General features: G+C 34.0%; 1 protein-coding gene across 1 annotated transcript in view; it reads left to right on the forward strand.

The window, feature by feature from the left end:
• Positions 1-17745, forward strand: part of LOC106880558 (carbohydrate sulfotransferase 1) — a 56273-nt gene that overhangs the window by 15919 nt on the left and 22609 nt on the right. The window contains exons 3-4 of the mRNA XM_089364265.1: positions 775-966; positions 5835-6012. Coding sequence (XP_089220391.1) covers positions 775-966; positions 5835-6012 — 370 coding nt within the window. The remainder of the gene's footprint in view (positions 1-774; positions 967-5834; positions 6013-17745) is intronic.

A 17745-nucleotide genomic window follows, 5' to 3' on the forward strand; every position in this document is an offset into this window, starting at 1 on the left:
GTAATAATATAAATAATATATCAATATAGGCATATATATATATATATATATATATATATATATATATATATATGTATATATATATATATATATATATATATATATATATATATATATATATATATATGCATACACATATTTTTTACTTTGCTGGGGCATTCATTTTTGCAGGCTTTAGTCAAACAAATCAACCGCACTACTTGTTTTAAGTCTGGTATTTATTCCATAGGCCTCTTATTTGCTGAACTGCTAGATTACAGATACGTAAACAAAACAAGCAGTGGCAAGAGATACACAAAGACGTCAACACACTGACATACAACCTCACGCACGCGCGCACGCACGCACGCACGCACGCACGCACACGCACGCACGCACGCACGCACGCACACACACACACGCACGCACGCACACACACACACACGCACACACACACACACACACACACACACACACACACACACACACACACACACACACAGGAAAGACTTCCACACAATTTGTGTCCATCAAATTCACTCCCAAAGCATTTGTCTCTTAAGGACAATGAGCCTAAGATGCCGTCAGTGCTGCAAAAAGCACATATCAAATGCAAAAGCGTCCAGCTGAACTTAAGCTCTAACTATTGACTCTAAATACAAGTGTAGTAGACATTGCTAATGCTTGGATTTCTTCAAAATTTACTGATAACTAGACTGTATATCTCTGCAGTATCCTGATAAACACGGTGGGTTGAATTGAAATCTTTAAATGCATACATCTTATATATTGTAGGTTTAAATCTTTCCCATTTTCGGAGACAAACTGAATATCCAGATGGAGCGACAGATAGGAAGACAGAATGGATAAAACCGCAGATATTAGTAAGTTCGACTGCAGCCAGGTCGAAAAGTGTTACAACAACAAGAACAACAACAACAACAACAACAAAATATAATTTAAGCGTCGTCTCTAGAAGCAAAGCTGGTAAAATATCTTTTAATAAAAAATCGCACGATTTCAGAAAAAAAATCTTTATTTCTTATTTAGCTTTATGTCAAGGGGTATCAAACTAAATTGCACAGGTGACCAAAACTCGCGGGCCGAACAGAATAAACATTTATTGAACAGACTAAAACTTTTTGAACATAAACATGTATTGTAACAGATGGTATATAATTTTATTCCAAAAATAAATTAAATTTAACTTAAATTACTTAAAATATTTTGCTCTGCATAAAAATATCTCCTGTCAAAATTATAAAAAATTAAAATAAGAACATGTTGCAAAATAAAGAAAAGAAAATATAAATAAAAAATGTACATTTTAGTGAAAATTAAAATAATAAATCAAAACTTTTAATTTTCTTTATGCGATTTTCTTTTCTTGGCAACGAGTTCGTTGATGTTTGGAGCAAGGTTCTGTGTTGTTGAGACTCTCAGGATGGATTGCAGGTGTTCATCTGTGAGAAGACTCCTATGTGACGTTTTATTCATCTTCATCACAGAAAAGCTGCTCGCACAGATATATGCTTCCAAAGAAAGACAGCGTTCGCGCTGCATGCAAACGGAGCTGGGGCATTGCTTCAGGTATGACGCAAGTCACTATAGCACCGTGTGAATTCAGTGCGGACTGCACTCAATTTATCAGCAAAGTGTTACTTTGGGAACAACGTAGCGCTGACTTGGCTCAACATTACTTGGCAACAGGGAAAGAGAGACAAGTTCAATTGGTGTATTTGTGTCTCTCATAAGCGCAGCTTCAATTGAAATGCCTTCTCTGCGTCATACATATCACAGATCATGCGATCCCGTCCCTGGAGTGGATGTTTAAAACACCGAGATGCGCAGTTATGTCCATCAGAAACACCAATTCGCATTTCCGCTTTTCATCCTGTAGAACTTTGGATTCTTTTCCTTTACTGTCCATGAACTGACATATTTCCTCAACCAGCTCAAAAACTATATTGAGGACTTTTCTCCGACTGAGCCACTGCTCTTCCGTATGATAAGGCACGTCACCGAACTCTGAATGCATTTCCCGCAGGAAAGACTGAATTAACGGTGATTTAACCCTTTACGGTTTGCGTTACAGTGCTCATTACATGTTCCATTTTTAAGGCTTTAGCGCACAGCGTTTCCTGGTGTATGATGCAGTGATATGCTGTCAACTCACCAGTGCAGTTCTCTTCTTGCATCTTTAAACGTATCCTACCCACTAGTCCACTTTTTTCACTGCACATCGCCGGTGCTCCATCTGCTGTAAGTCCAACAAATTTGCTCCAAGGCAGTTTCATGTCGGTTACACGCTGGTATATTTTTTCAAAAAGGTCCTTTCCTGTTGTTGCCCCGTGCATCGATTTAATGTCTAAAATTTCCTTCACCTATGAAGATAGCCAGTTGTGCCATATCAGTCGTGTCATTAGTCTCATCTACAGCAAGAGAGTATGCAATAAAACCGTTTCCTGTGTTTTCAAACCAGTGGCCATCTCACATACCTGATCAGCAACCGTATTTTTGCTAATACTCACATTAGCAAACAGTTCCTTCTTGTCTGGACACAAAACGTCACTCATTTTCATTACGAAGCTCTTCCCAAACTCTTCTGCCACAATAAAACTTGCTTTAACAGTAGCTTCACTTTGTGATTTTGCTTTACTTAAAAAAGTTTGTTGTAATGTGAGATTCCTCTTCAACTCGTCTACTTTTCGTTACTTCTGCTCAGCAGTGAGGTAATTATACTTGCTCTGATGTTTTGTTTCGTAGTGGCGTTTGAGATTATACTCTTTAGGTACAGCAACATTAGCACCGCAAATAAGGCAACGGCTTTGCCATCAATGTCAACAAACGTACTTCCACCGGATTTGAAAGGCTCTGTTTTCAGCATCGACTATTTTCAGCATCGACCATTGATATAGATAGCTACTACTACTGAATGACGTTACGTGAAAATGATCACCTGAAAGTGCGGTAAGGCGGCTGTTGCGGTGCATTGTGGGATTCGTAGATTTTGCGTCATCAGCGCTTCACAATACGCGATTAGTGAATCGAAGGAGGCGTTTCCAAGTATGCTTTGTTGCAGCTACAATTAAGTTTTGTGACTGTGTTATCATGCCTCTTTAATGTGTGTTTTTTTTTGTACAGACAGGGTGTAATAGTTACAGTGGCGTTGTTTCTAGTCGTGTGTTAAATTATTGCTACTTTTGGTGACACCCTGAGTAAGATAGGTAGTGCAGTCAATGATAAATATAATGTAATGGCCTACTTTAGCCACACACTACGTATGTGTAGTTGTAACAAGAAGGCATGGGTTTTGCTGAGGACAGCAAAGTACTCTATTTGCTGATGCCGCCATTTGGACCCATTTCATGCTGATATCAAAATGGTCCCGCAGGCCGGATGAAATTGCTGCACGGACAGGAAGTTTGACATGTCTTCTTTAGGTTATCTGATTTTAGGAGGGTGATGAAACTGTATTTTGCTCAATGCTTTCTCGAAGACATTGGTTACGTAAATGAAGTTACAAACAAGTATCGAAGGTGTTACCTTTATTTTATTGAGTTTTTTGTAGGCTAAGAGACATGGTAATTAAATCAATATTAATAATTTTTATTCTATGGAACCAAGAAGAACGAAACTAATCCTGTAATGCAATAGCCTTTCTAAAAATGTGCTAAATATATATGACCCACTTTGAGTTCAATTCGCTTCAGTTTCAGAGCATGATCAACGATACGAGGGTAATTTGACAGTATTTCGAACCTCATTTTGAAAGCGTTCTTTTGATGTTACAGGATTGTTTTCACACGATTCATTGATTTTACTACAAAAAGACAATACTGATTATCAGAAGTTGTTATTAGCCATATAGATTTGCGCGACTAAACTTGGCTGCATGCACTTTGTATAACGATCATTGTTTTAAAAGTTTTATTTGAAAATTTGACGACAATTCCATCAGGAGTTATAATCACCTAATTGGACCGCCATCATAGGGACAGCTTATTGAAAACCATTAAGCTTTTAAAAGACATTTCCAAGGGGGTTCGTCTTTCTCAAATCAACGCGCATGCTTCTTGCTTGGGATCAAGGTATTTAATTTTTGGTAACATTGCTTACCTATGTATTCTTTCGTGAGAAAGGCCAAGTAAGCAATTAACACACATCGAGTATTATATTATATCACACACACAGCGGCGAGCTGACGGAAACGTTAGCACGCCGGGCGAAATGTTCAGCGGTATTTCGTCTGCTCGCTACGTTCTGAGTTCAAATTCCGCCGAGGTCGACTTTGCCTTTCATCCTTTCGGGGTCGATTAAATAAGTACCAGTTACGCACTGGGGTCGATATAATCGATTTAATCCGTTTGTCTGTCCTTGTTTGTCCCCTCTGTGTGTAGCTCCTTGTGGGTAGTAAAGAAATAACACACACGCACACGCACACGCGCGCACACACACAGAATTATTGCAAAGAATTCTTGATACAATCACAATATTTGAAAAATATCTTAAATTGAAAATTATTAATCATATAAAAGAATCACACAGAAGGAAGGAAGGTATTGTAATGTGTGTTAGCGCCTTCGCTATTTATAGCTTTTCAAACACACGTTATGGGGTAATCAATATTGAGGAAGTTGTTTTTAGTGTCCATGTTATAATTTGGATTTAGAATTCCTAAAGTTTTCTTCTTTTGTATTTTGCAGTCGGTCATTTTCTTACTTTATTTTGAAGAAAGAAGATATTTAAAATTTGCAATAAATGTGATTTTTTTTTGTTTTGCAAATATAAATATAAATATTTGCATTAATGTTCAATTCCAGAATTTTTAAGTTGTTTCCTGGCCAATCATTTCACACATCTTATAACGAAGGTCTCCACAGTTTGTAAACAACATTATTTCTTCTGATGTGAATTTCGCCTTTGTTAAAAGTCTTTTAAGAATTAGTGATTCATTTCAGCTGTTGATAATTTGCGCTTCTTTTATTATTTTTCTGAGACTTGATGTTTGATGTAGAATTGGAAGATACTATTTGTCCGGATATAAGATGATATGCTTTCTGGGATTATGAGTGACAACAAATGAAATGTTTATGTTGGTATTTTTGTCTTTATCTTTATTGTGAGGGTTTCTCTGTAAGACACAGATAGGGATCACTTTTGACTTGGTTATGGCATGGTTTGCTAATTTTATAGGTATTTTTCCTGCTGAAGTAATACTTTTAGTTCTACCAGTTGTGCACGCACATAAACATAGACGCTCCCACATATATACGTATATATATATACGTATATATATATATATATATATATATATATATATATATATATATATATATATATATATATATACGTATAAACAAACTAGCTAGTTATAAAATCTCAAGAACAGATAGAGTAGTAACGTATACTAAACAGTAACACCAGCCACCACATCAAAGTGGCTGTTTAACCCCAGGCTGATTCTCCGCCAGCTGGTTATCGACGCAGAGGTTAAGGGTGCAGAGTGTCGCACCGATAACCAGCTGACGGAGAATCAGCATGGGGTTAAACTAGTAGTAACGTTCAAAGTTACTCTGATGTGGCGACTGGCTTTACTATATATGTATACATATTTAAACGTACATACATATATGTATACGTATATCTGTATACTATATATTTATCTACACACACACACACACACACACACACGCACGCGCGCGCGCACACACATTTATACATATATACGTGCAGTTATGGACATTAGTAAAGCTAACGAAAGCACGCGCACGAATGCTGTAACAATACTTATAATGATTAAATAGAAGCTGATGCTACATAATCACCATGTTCTACTCGTTTTATTTTTATAGGTAAAAGCGTGAACATAACCAAAGTGATAGTACTAGCATACATGCGAAGTGGATCATCCCTAACTGGCAAGATACTCGAACAAGCTCCAAACGCCATATATTATTTCGAGCCACTTCGCCGACTTTCCTTTCGCAGCGCTGCTAAGAAACCGTTAACAGGCATTGATAATAAAGAAAGGTTTGTATTGGTACTAAGACTATTTCTTTTGATATACACACACACACACATACACACACACGCACACACACACACACACACACACACACACACACACACACACACACACACACACACACACACACACACACACACACACACACACACACATATATACATAATACATACATACATGCATACATACATACATACATACATACATATATATATATATATATATATATATATATATATATATATATATATATATATATATATATATATTATTATATGTATTTATTTTCTCCTAATTAATAAATAACTCGGACAAAATAAATTGTTGGAAATAAAAGTATGCAGTTAACATATGCGTTTTACTCCATACATTAAATTTATATATATATATATATATATATATATATATATATATATATATATATAATATTAGGGACAGAATCCAAAATTACAGGTAAAAACTCAATTATAATCAATTTATAAAAAAAATTAAATTGTACATGTTTAGATAAAACTAAATGTAATTTTAATAATAAATGTAATTTGAAGGATGTAGTGTGTAAATGTATAGTGAAGTTATTGAATGTGAATAAACATAATGTTTATAATTTAAATAAGATTTATATAGGATCGACTTCTAATAAAATTAGATTAAGAGTGGCTCAACATATGCACTCATTTAAGAATAGAAATTTGATTAATTCTACTGGCCTCAGTAGATATATTTGGGAACTTAAATCTAATAATAGTAACTATATTTTAAAATGGGAGATAGTTTGTAAGGCAAAATCCTATCATATAGGTAATAATTTTCGTAATTTATGTAATAATGAATTTAAAGAGATATTATTTCATAAGGATAATAATTTATTTAATTCTTTTGATGAACGAAAAATTACTTTATTTATATAAAAACTTTACCTAATTTTTTTTATATATATGTGTGAGTGTTTAAGTCCGTGTATATATATATGAGTGGTTGTGTATATGTAGTTTTTTTTTACATATGGGTATGTGTATATGTATGAGTATATGTATATATATGAGTGTGCGGGTTTTAGTCTATATGTGTTAGTATGTATGTATATATATGGGTGTATGTATATATGTTTACGTATGTATTTATATAGGTTTAAGTATATATATATATATATATATATACTAGCAGAAATACCCGGCGTTGCCCGGGTTAAAGAGAATAATGAAATCTAAAAACGACGTCTAGACTACGCATCATCTTTATATATAGAGATGTATATACACACACACACACACACAAACACATGTATATATATATGTATATCAATATAAATATATGAAAGTCAATGAAGTTTCGTAAAAGAAGGTGATCATGTACATACTTTCTTGCTGTTGTGATTATAACACCTCGTTGTAAACAATGTTCCTTGTTTTCCCTTGTGGAGCATATACAAATAGGTTTTTTTTGCTGCCCACTCTTGAGCAGCCAACATACAGTTGTCCATGTGAGAAGCAGGGCTCTTCCAAGAGAAGACCAGCTACAGACAGTGTTTGACCCTGAGATTTGTTTATGGACATGACAAAAGTCACACGAAGGGGGAATTGTAGTCTTCTGAATGTAAAAGGAATGTCTGCTCCTGATGGAGTAAGAGGAATTCTTGGAATAAAGACGTCATCCCCTTTTGCACATCCAGAAAGAATGGTAGCCTCGATAACGTGTGACATCATTTTCTTTATCACGAGTCGTGTTCCATTGCAAAGTCTTGGTGGTTCCAGATTGCGGAGCAGCATAACAGGCATTCCAACTTTAAGTGATAATATGTGGGGAGGTAGTCCTGGAGGCTCCAACGAATTGAGAAATTCAGGAGGATAGTTCACCACTTCATTTGTATCTGGAACTGTATCAACAGACTTGTAAGTTTGAAGATTACCGGGAAGAGAATGCATCAGGTGTTGATTAATTTTAGTAACAGCTACATTTTTTGGAGCTAATATTGCTCTTTCACATAGCCAATTGTGATTTTGGTAGTTTTGTTTAAAGTTGGGAAAGACTTTGTGTTTGAGGTCATCTACAGAATTAACAACAGAACAAAATGGCCGGAGGTTTGCAACGAAATAATTTTACTCCACACTTTGCAAGTGAATCAGTGGAGGCAAAGATGCGTCTCATTTACTTGACAATTTATGCACCACATTGCAGAAATCACAATGTAAGTATATCTGAAAGGGTAGTCTTACACTGTTGTACCATTGAATTACAAATAATACTTATCTGTTATGTTCGGGTTAAAATTTCATCAACATCAAAAATATATGAATTTTCATGGGAGTTATGGCCGTTATGCAAAGAATATAATTTCCAAATTTCATAAAGATCCATTCAGTACTTTTGACATAGTTTTGGATAAGAAAACAAATGACTAATGTGTGTGTTTGTGTGCATGTGTATGTGTGTGTGATGGGTGTATATATGTATAGATATCTGTATGCATGTATATATGTATATATGTGTACATATTACATGTACATCTATATATATATCTATACATCTACACATATGTATACATATACATGTATGCATATAGATCTAGATCTATATATATATATATATATATATATATATATATATATATATATATATATACATATACGTGTACATATACGTGTACATATATACATATACATCTCTCTCTCTGTATCTATACATATACGTGTACATATACATCTATATGTATACAGATACATCTCTCTCTCTCTCTCTCTCTCTCTCTCTCTCTCTCTTTCTCTCTCTGAAAGTATCTGTCATTACAATATCGAAATGGTGTACATATACATGTATATGTATACATATACATCTCTCTCTCTCTCTCTCTCTCTCTCTCTCTCTCTCTCTCTCTCTCTCTTTCTCTCTCTGTGAAAGTATCTGTCATTACAGTATCGAAATGTGATTGTTTCAGTAATACTTAAATAGTGGAAGAGATATTATGTTGCCGTGTGCTCGAACTCTGCAAGAAGTTAAAAAATTTTTTTGACTAAAACACAACTGGAACCCTAAGTAAGGCATGTGTAAAATTTGAATGAAATTGGTTGCGTAGTTCTCGAGTTTTAGGGATTCACACAGACAGACAGACAGACAGACAGACACACATTCTCATTTATATATATATAGATATGTGTTTATATATGTTTGTGTATGTTGAGTGTATATTTGTATTTACATGTATGTACAAATATATGTATTTGTGTGTATAGACGTATATTTATATATATTGTGTGTGTGAGTGAGTGTGAGTGTGTTTTTGTTTTATACTATTCTTTCTTTATATTTATATATATATATATATGAGTGTTTTTGTGTATATGTATGTATATGTATGTATATGTATGTTTATGTATGTACTTAAGTATATGTGTATATATATGTATATATATATATGGGTATAAGTATATATGTGAGTGTGTGTGATTTGTCTATATAAATTAGTAAGTATATGTAAATATGTGTGTATATATATTTATATATATATTTATATATGTATATGCATATATATGTTTTTCTGTATATATATGTGTGTGTATTTCGTATGTAGATATGTATATATGAGTATTAGTGTATATATATATATATATATATATATATATATATATATATATATATATATATATATATATATATATATATTCTTATATATATGTATGTATGTATATGTGTATGTATATATATATATATATGTGTGTGTGTGTGTTTATGTGTGAGGGCGTGTGTGTAAATGTATTTATTTATACTATTCTTTCTTCATATATCTATAGTTGTGAGTGTTTAAGTGTGTGTGTATATATATATATATATATATATATATATATATATATATATATATAGGAAAATGAAAAAAAGCCAGAATGCTGAACTGGAAGCATAATTTAATAAAGAATTTTTCTAACCGGTTTTCATTGCGATGAAGCAAATTATCAAGAAGGAGAATGAAAATGTTTTTTTACAAAGTACAAAAAAGTACGAAATGAAGAAAATAATATATAAAACAATAATATAAAAAAAAATAAATATACCCATACATTATATTTTCTTTGAGCTTTTGTAGTTCAATAGTAGTTCATGTATAAATTGGTAGGAAAAATAAGGGTGCATGAGAGTTGAGAGTTTTGTTAGGTTTAAAAAAAGGGTTAAAAGTTTGTGTTAAGCAGGAAATGTGGTGTCAAAACAGGAAGTGTGTGTAAGGGGAGACAAGTGTTTTTAGTTAGAGTTATGAACTCTTTTTTTCCAACAGGAAGTTTGTGTCTGTTCATAGAGAAATAAGGTCACTGAGGGGTGTGTGTGTTAAGAAATGTTTGGAATTTCTCTATGAAAAGATTCTCCTTGTTGGTTCTTTCTTGTGTGGAGATTCTGTCTTTACATTGATAGAAAGGGAATATAATGAATTTAGGGTTTTTGTTTCTGGCGCAAGAGTCTATGTGGCCACTGAGTGGAATTTGGCGGTATTGAGGGAGGTTTATTTGTTCCTTATGGACAGCTACTCTTCTACGTAATGGGAGGCTCGTCTGTCCGATATAGAAGTTTTGGCAACCTGCGCAAGTAAGGACATAAATGAGGTTACTCGAGGAACAAGAGAAATTGGTTTTAATTTTAAACTTTGTTCCTCGTTTGAAGGTAAATTCAGAGCCTTCAAGTAGGTAGGAGCAGGTGCCACAATTAGGGTGTGCACATTTTTTAACTGATGGGGGTGGAAGTGGTGTATGTAGTTTGGAATTGGTTAATAATGTTTTCAAAGATTTGTGTTGCCTTTTGCATTTAAGGACTTTGTGTGTATTAATGATATTGTTCATTTTCGGGTCTGTGGTGAGTAAGGGGAGGTTTTGTTTAATTGTGGTGAATGCTTCGATGTTATTGGGGTTATGGGTGGAGATGTATGGAAGTATTTTGGGGTTGGGTGTGTTATTATGTTGGTTGGTTTTTAGTGTGTTTTTGTCAAGTTCCTTGGCACGTTTTATTCCAAGATCTATGAGTGTGGAGGGATATTGGCGTTGTAACAGTGTTTTTGTGAGATCTTGTAAGCGTATTTCTCGAGTGGTTGGGTCAGAGACAATGGTGCAAATTCTTTTAGCTAAATTAAAGGGGATATTTATCTTGGTGTGTTTTGGGTGGCATGAGCTAAAAAGGAGGTATTGTTGTGAGTCTGTAGGTTTGTGGTAGATGTCGGTTGTGATTTGGTTATTAGGTGTTTTTATGATTAAGAGATCAAGAAAAGGGAGATGATGTTTGCTGAATTCCATAGTGAATTGAATGTTGGGATGTATGTTATTAAGAATGGATTTGAATTCTAGAAGTTTTTCATAGGGTTCATTCCATATGATGAAACAATCATCCAAATATCTTTTCCAGTTATCCATTAAAAAGATGTGGAAAAGGTGTCCAAATTTCTGACGTGAGGTTTCATATAGTGTTAATTCAAAAAAACCCATTATGAGGTTCGCAAGGACTGGTGCAGCTTTAGTACCCATCGCGATACCACATTTTTGGCGAAAGTATGTGTCTGCAAACAGGAAGTAATTGTTGGTCAGAATGAACTTAAGTGATTCTATGATGAAAGTTGTGTTGATGCGATTAGGAAATGTTTCTGGGTGTTTGTGCAGCCAGAATTTAATTGCCTCAATCGCATATTCATGAGGGATATTTGTATAAAGGTTGACCACGTCAAAAGAAACCAAGAGTGACTCCTCGTTTGTTGTTTTCGGGAGGTGATTGAGCATGTCAAGATCATCTCTGATAAAACTTTTGATGTGGCTTAGGAAAGGTTTCAAAAGAATGTCCAAGAAATTGCTTAAGCGATGTGTTTCGCAGGAGGTGCCTGCTATAATGGGTCTTAGTCTTAAATCTTCCGGTGCCTTGATGTTGATGTAGATTTCAGAGGAGAGTTTGCAAGCTTCGGTGATGGATTTGTTCTTATGGATTTTAGGGAGGCCATAGAAGAGGCTGAGCTTGCATTTGAAATTAGTGATGTAATCTTTTTCTTTGTCCGTGAGTCCTTGACCTTGCTGGAGTATAAGGGTGGTGAGGTTTTTGAGAGTTTTTTGTTGTTTATAGTTGGTGATAGTTTCATAGAAGGAGTTATCGTTTAGTAAGGAGAGTGCTAGGTGTTTGTAAAAATCTGTGTTCATTAGGACTATAGTACTACCTTTGTCAGCTTCTTTGATAGTAAGGCTTTTGTCCTGTTGTAAGTCTCTTAGATTTTTCCATTCTATGCTATTAAAGTTTGATTTGACCTTGGTTTTAGGTGGGGTAAAAGGGAAACTCTGGATGTGGTTGCAAAAATCATCCAGTGCTTTATTCCTTCCTTTGGAAGGTATGAAGTTGCTTTTGTTTTTAATAATTGAGTCATCCTCATTGTTGAAGTCTATGAAAGCTTCTGTTAAACGAAGCTTTCTGCAAAATTCTGAAATGTCATCCTTGATCTCAGAGGGGTTGGGTGTTCTTGGGGTGGGTGTGAATTTTAAGCCTCTGGCTAGGATGTTAATTTGGGTTTGTGTAAGGGTTTTATTAGAGAGGTTTATTATTTTAGTTTTCTTCTTAGTTTTCTTTTGATGGGTCTGTATTAGCGGTAGTGCCTGTTTTCTCCGCTCTGTCTAAAAAATGGTTGTTGAAGTGGGGGGTGTAGTGATTGTTAGAGTTGTGGTAGAAGGGGTAGGGGTATTGTTGGGTGGATAGGCTGGAAGTGGATGGGTAGGTATAGTGATTGTGTTGGTATGGGATGTGATGGTTTAAGGTTTTGTGAGAAATGCGGTGGGTTTTTGGGTGTTTGTAGGGTGGATTGTATGCAAGGTTGGAGTTGGGTAGGTAGTTATTGTGGTTCTGTTGGTGTGGGTTGCCTGGGTATGAAGATCTGTAGAAAAAATGGTATGCTTGTGGGTGTTTGTTGGGTGGGCGGTATGGGGTACCTTGGGTGGGAGATTTATGCATAAGTGTGGGTAGGATTCCTTGTTTGTTATTGGTGTGAGAGTAAGGGGCATTGAGATGGGGATAATAGCAAGTTCATGATGCTTCTAGTCCATATGGAAGGAGAATGGTTGAGTTGGGTCTTGTTTGGATTATTTTGTGGGGAAAAAGGGTTTTGTAGGGTTGGAAGAGGATGTATTTGGTGTGGAGGGAGGTAGGGGGTATGTGTGTTTGTAGTGTGGTTTGGGGTGGTGTTTGTGGGGAGCAGTGGTAGTATGTATTGTTGGTCCTTTTGTGAAGGGGTTTTTTGATTTAAGGTTTAATATGAATTGTGTTTCATAGTTATGGAGGAATTTTTTGTTGTTCTCCCAGTGTTTAAGGGAAGTTAGTTCTTCCTTTTGGCATTCATCTTTCCACAGCTTAATAACATGTTCGAGGGATTGCTCGTTGGAGTGTGTGGTTAGTTCGAAGAGCATCTCATCATCAATTTTTGTGTATTTTTGTTCGTGATTTTGTGCTCTGAGTTTTAAAAGTTCCACTTCAGTTTTCATCTTTTCAGATGCCAGTTTTTCTCTTAGAAAGCGTTGTTCTTCTGGTTCATCTGTGATGTGTTTAATTTGGAATTTACGGGGTAGTATGATGGGAGAAGAGTTTAACCATTTGTCATAAATTTCAGCTTTGTTGTGGTTTTTAAGCATGTTCCAGAAAAGGAGTTTTCTGTTGTGCAGTTTCTTGGTCCAGGTAGATTTGATCTGGTTTTTGATGTGTAGTGCTGGAGTTAAAGTGTGTTCATTCTGTGAGTTGGATGATGTATGTGGTTCCTTCCATGATGAGTTGGTAATTAAAGTTTTTAGTGTAGTGCTAATTTCATTTAGGTTATCATTAATCTTATCCGAAAGATGTTGATGTGGGTTGTTTACTGGGATATCTTGGGTTTGAAGGAGAAGTTCATTAATTTTGCTGGAAAGTGTGAGTAGGTGTGTGTTAAGTGTTTTGAGTTCTTTTAGGATGGTCTCATTGGTGACTTTCTCTGGAAGATTGGGGTTATTTTTAGGTGGCATTCTGTATCACACGTGTGGTAGAAGGTACAAGTCAGTAAATAGTGGGGTTGTGTTAACCGCACGTGGAGAAATAATAGGAAAATGAAAAAAAGCCAGAATGCTGAACTGGAAGCATAATTTAATAAAGATTTTTTCTAACCGGTTTTCATTGCGATGAAGCAAATTATCAAGAAGAAGGAGAATGAAAATGTTTTTTTACAAAGAAGTACAAAAAAGTACAAAATGAAGAAAATAATATATAAAACAATAATATATAAAAAAAATAAATATACCCATACATTATATTGTCTTTGAGCTTTTGTAGTTCAATAGTAGTTCATGTATAAATTGGTAGGAAAAATAAGGATGCATGAGAGTTAAGAGTTTTGTTAGGTTTAAAAAAAGGGTTAAAAGTTTGTGTTAAGCAGGAAATGTGGTGTCAAAACAGGAAGTGTGTGTAAGGGGAGACAAGTGTTTTTAGTTAGAGTTATGAACTCTTTTTTTCCAACAGGAAGTTTGTGTCTGTTCATAGAGAAATAAGGTCACTGAGGGGTGTGTGTGTTAAGAAATGGTTGGAATTTCTCTATGAAAAGATTCTCCTTGTTGGTTCTTTCTTGTGTGGAGATTCTGTCTTTACATTGATAGAAAGGGAATATAATGAATTTAGGGTTTTTGTTTCTGGCGCAAGAGTCTATGTGGCCACTGAGTGGAATTTGGCGGTATTGAGGGAGGTTTATTTGTTCCTTATGGACAGCTACTCTTCTACGTAATGGGAGGCTCGTCTGTCCGATATAGAAGTTTTGGCAACCTGCGCAAGTAAGGACATAAATGAGGTTACTCGAGGAACAAAAGAAATTGGTTTTAATTTTAAACTTTGTTCCTCGTTTGAAGGTAAATTCAGAGCCTTCAAGTAGGTAGGGGCAGGTGCCACAATTAGGGCGTGCACATTTTTTAACTGATGGGGGTGGAAGTGGTGTATGTAGTTTGGAATTGGTTAATAATGTTTTCAAAGATTTGTGTTGCCTTTTGCATTTAAGGACTTTGTGTGTATTAATGATATTGTTCATTTTCGGGTCTGTGGTGAGTAAGGGGAGGTTTTGCTTAATTGTGGTGAATGCTTCGATGTTATTGGGGTTATGGGTGGAGATGTATGGAAGTATTTTGGGGTTGGGTGTGTTATTATGTTGGTTGGTTTTTAGTGTGTTTTTGTCAAATTCCTTGGCACGTTTTATTCCAAGATCTATGAGTGTGGAGGGATATTGGCGTTGTAACAGTGTTTTTTTGAGATCTTGTAAGCGTATTTCTCGAGTGGTTGGGTCAGAGACAATGGTGCAAATTCTTTTAGCTAAATTAAAGGGGATATTTATCTTGGTGTGTTTTGGGTGGCATGAGCTAAAAAGGAGGTATTGTTGTGAGTCTGTAGGTTTGTGGTAGATGTCGGTTGTGATTTGGTTATTAGGTGTTTTTATGATTAAGAGATCAAGAAAAGGGAGATGATGTTTGCTGAATTCCATAGTGAGTGTGTGTAACCTCATATGTGAGTGTGTGTGTTTTAATCTATATGTATTATTATGTATATATATGTGTGTATTTATGTATATATGTGTATGTATGTATTTATTTATGTATTTGTATATATGAGTGTTTATGTGCATATGTGTGTATGTTGTGTGTATATATGTATATTCTTGTGTATATTTGTATATGTATGTAAGTACGTATATATATATATGTTTGTGTGTATGTTTGAGGGCGTGTGTTGGTGTGTATTTGTTTATAATATTCCTTCTTTACTAATTCTAGTAGTTATATTTTATTTTTATTGGTAGGTTAATATTTTAGTGACTTTAAGGATTTATATTGTAATGACACTACGATTTTTATAAGATTAAATCAATAATAGTATTTTAGCTTATTTCATAATATTATTTGATTTACGACTCTTAGTCTTATTATTGATTTATTATATATTAGAATTTAAAATTCATTAATATGTTTTATAAGATAGCTGTGGTTATTTTATGTTGTTAGTTATATAAAGTTTAAATCTTTCATTCATTATTTTAAATATTATTCTTTCATTCATGTTTTCATATTCTATTCTCTATTTTAACGTAGTATTTTCGCGCGAACTCTTGCTAAGAAACGCTATAGGTATTAGTTAACGTCTAAGTTTCAGTTTGAATTACGAAAAAAATATGGATAAGTACTGTTTTTACTTTGCTAAACGATTTTACTACTATTTGAAAATAATATGTATTCTTGTATTTTATATTATTCATTTGGTTTTTTTAAAGATTATTTTTTATAGATAACTTATTTAACACTAAATTATTTAGAAGTTAGAGTATCATTTCAACATAATATAAGACTTCGATTTGATTAGGGTTGAAATATTTTCGATTATTTTGATTAATAATATTTGATGAATAATTAGTCTTTATTGTTTATAATATCGTTAAAGGTTTTTTTAATTAAAACTTAGGCTATATAAAGTTTAATCTTTCATTCATAATTCTTTCATTCATGATTTTTTCATTCATGTTTTTATTTTTATTTTTACGTTTGTAGAAATAAGTATTCTTGTATTTTTCTATTATTCAATTGATTTTTAATGATAATTAAATAAACGTTTTTAGTCTTAAATAGTCTAGCTTTAACAATTACACCGGTTAAATATGTGCTAATATTATCTTTATTATTATTTTAACCTTAAACTTCGTTCAAATTGTATTTAAAACGATAATAATTTAAGTTGGTTTTTGTATATAATATACATGTTTGTATATATTATAATGGATGTAGGGATGATTGTGGAATGTTTATATAAATTCATTTGGTACTTGTCGTTGGTTGATATATACTTTTATTTGTTATTATTATTGTTGTGTTTTGACCTGACGATTAGCTGTATTTTTGAATAAAATTTATTTTCGATAATTTTAATTGATTTTAATTGATTTAAATTTCCTTTCTATTTGAAAATTAGTTATGAAACACGTGTAGTCATTTTATTATCTTTATCTTATGATATTTACTTTGTATTATATTGTACTCATTTATTGTGCTTTTAATTATTAATTTTTCTATATGTGACAGTGGATTTTCACCGATGAGTTCATGAACTTTGGTTCTTTTCCCTAAAACTATATATATATATATATATATATATATATATATATATATATATATATATATATATATATATATATATATAAAACTTAGATATGTTTCGACCAAAGATTGGTCTAGGCCATGTCTAATTTAATAGCACCACCCGATAGGATTATCTAAATCCTTTTTAAGTCAAGTTTTGTTTATGGTCCATTCAAGTAGTGAGTTCTTGTTGAGTGAGTTGTGTCCAGGTATGGGTGGCTTATCTGGTATTCATTGAAGAAATCTGTCCAGACTCCGTTTAAAGGTGATGGGATCATTTTCCTCTGTAATCAGTTTTGGGACAATGTTAAACAGGGAAGGGCCTGTTGAGGAAAAGAAATTATGTCGAAGTGTACCTATATGTTGTAATCCTGAATTGGGCAGGGGACGTATGGTCTGTGGTCCCAGCCTTGGATGAACCTTGAAACTAATGTTCAGGTCGTTTGAGCAATGCTGGTGGTATATTCTCCACATCATAGAAATGATGTACCGCTCGCGGTGGCGCTGGAGCGAGTAGAGTTTCAAGACTTTAAGGCGGTCCCAGTAACTGAGATCAGTCATGCCTTCAATTCGTTTAGCGAGTGGCCTCTGGGGTGATTCAATCCTGGAGGTGTT

This window comes from Octopus bimaculoides, chromosome 16 (assembly GCF_046866305.1).
Source record: "Octopus bimaculoides isolate indiv1 chromosome 16, ASM4686630v1, whole genome shotgun sequence".
In the NCBI taxonomy this organism is placed as follows: Eukaryota; Metazoa; Mollusca; class Cephalopoda; order Octopoda; family Octopodidae; genus Octopus; species Octopus bimaculoides.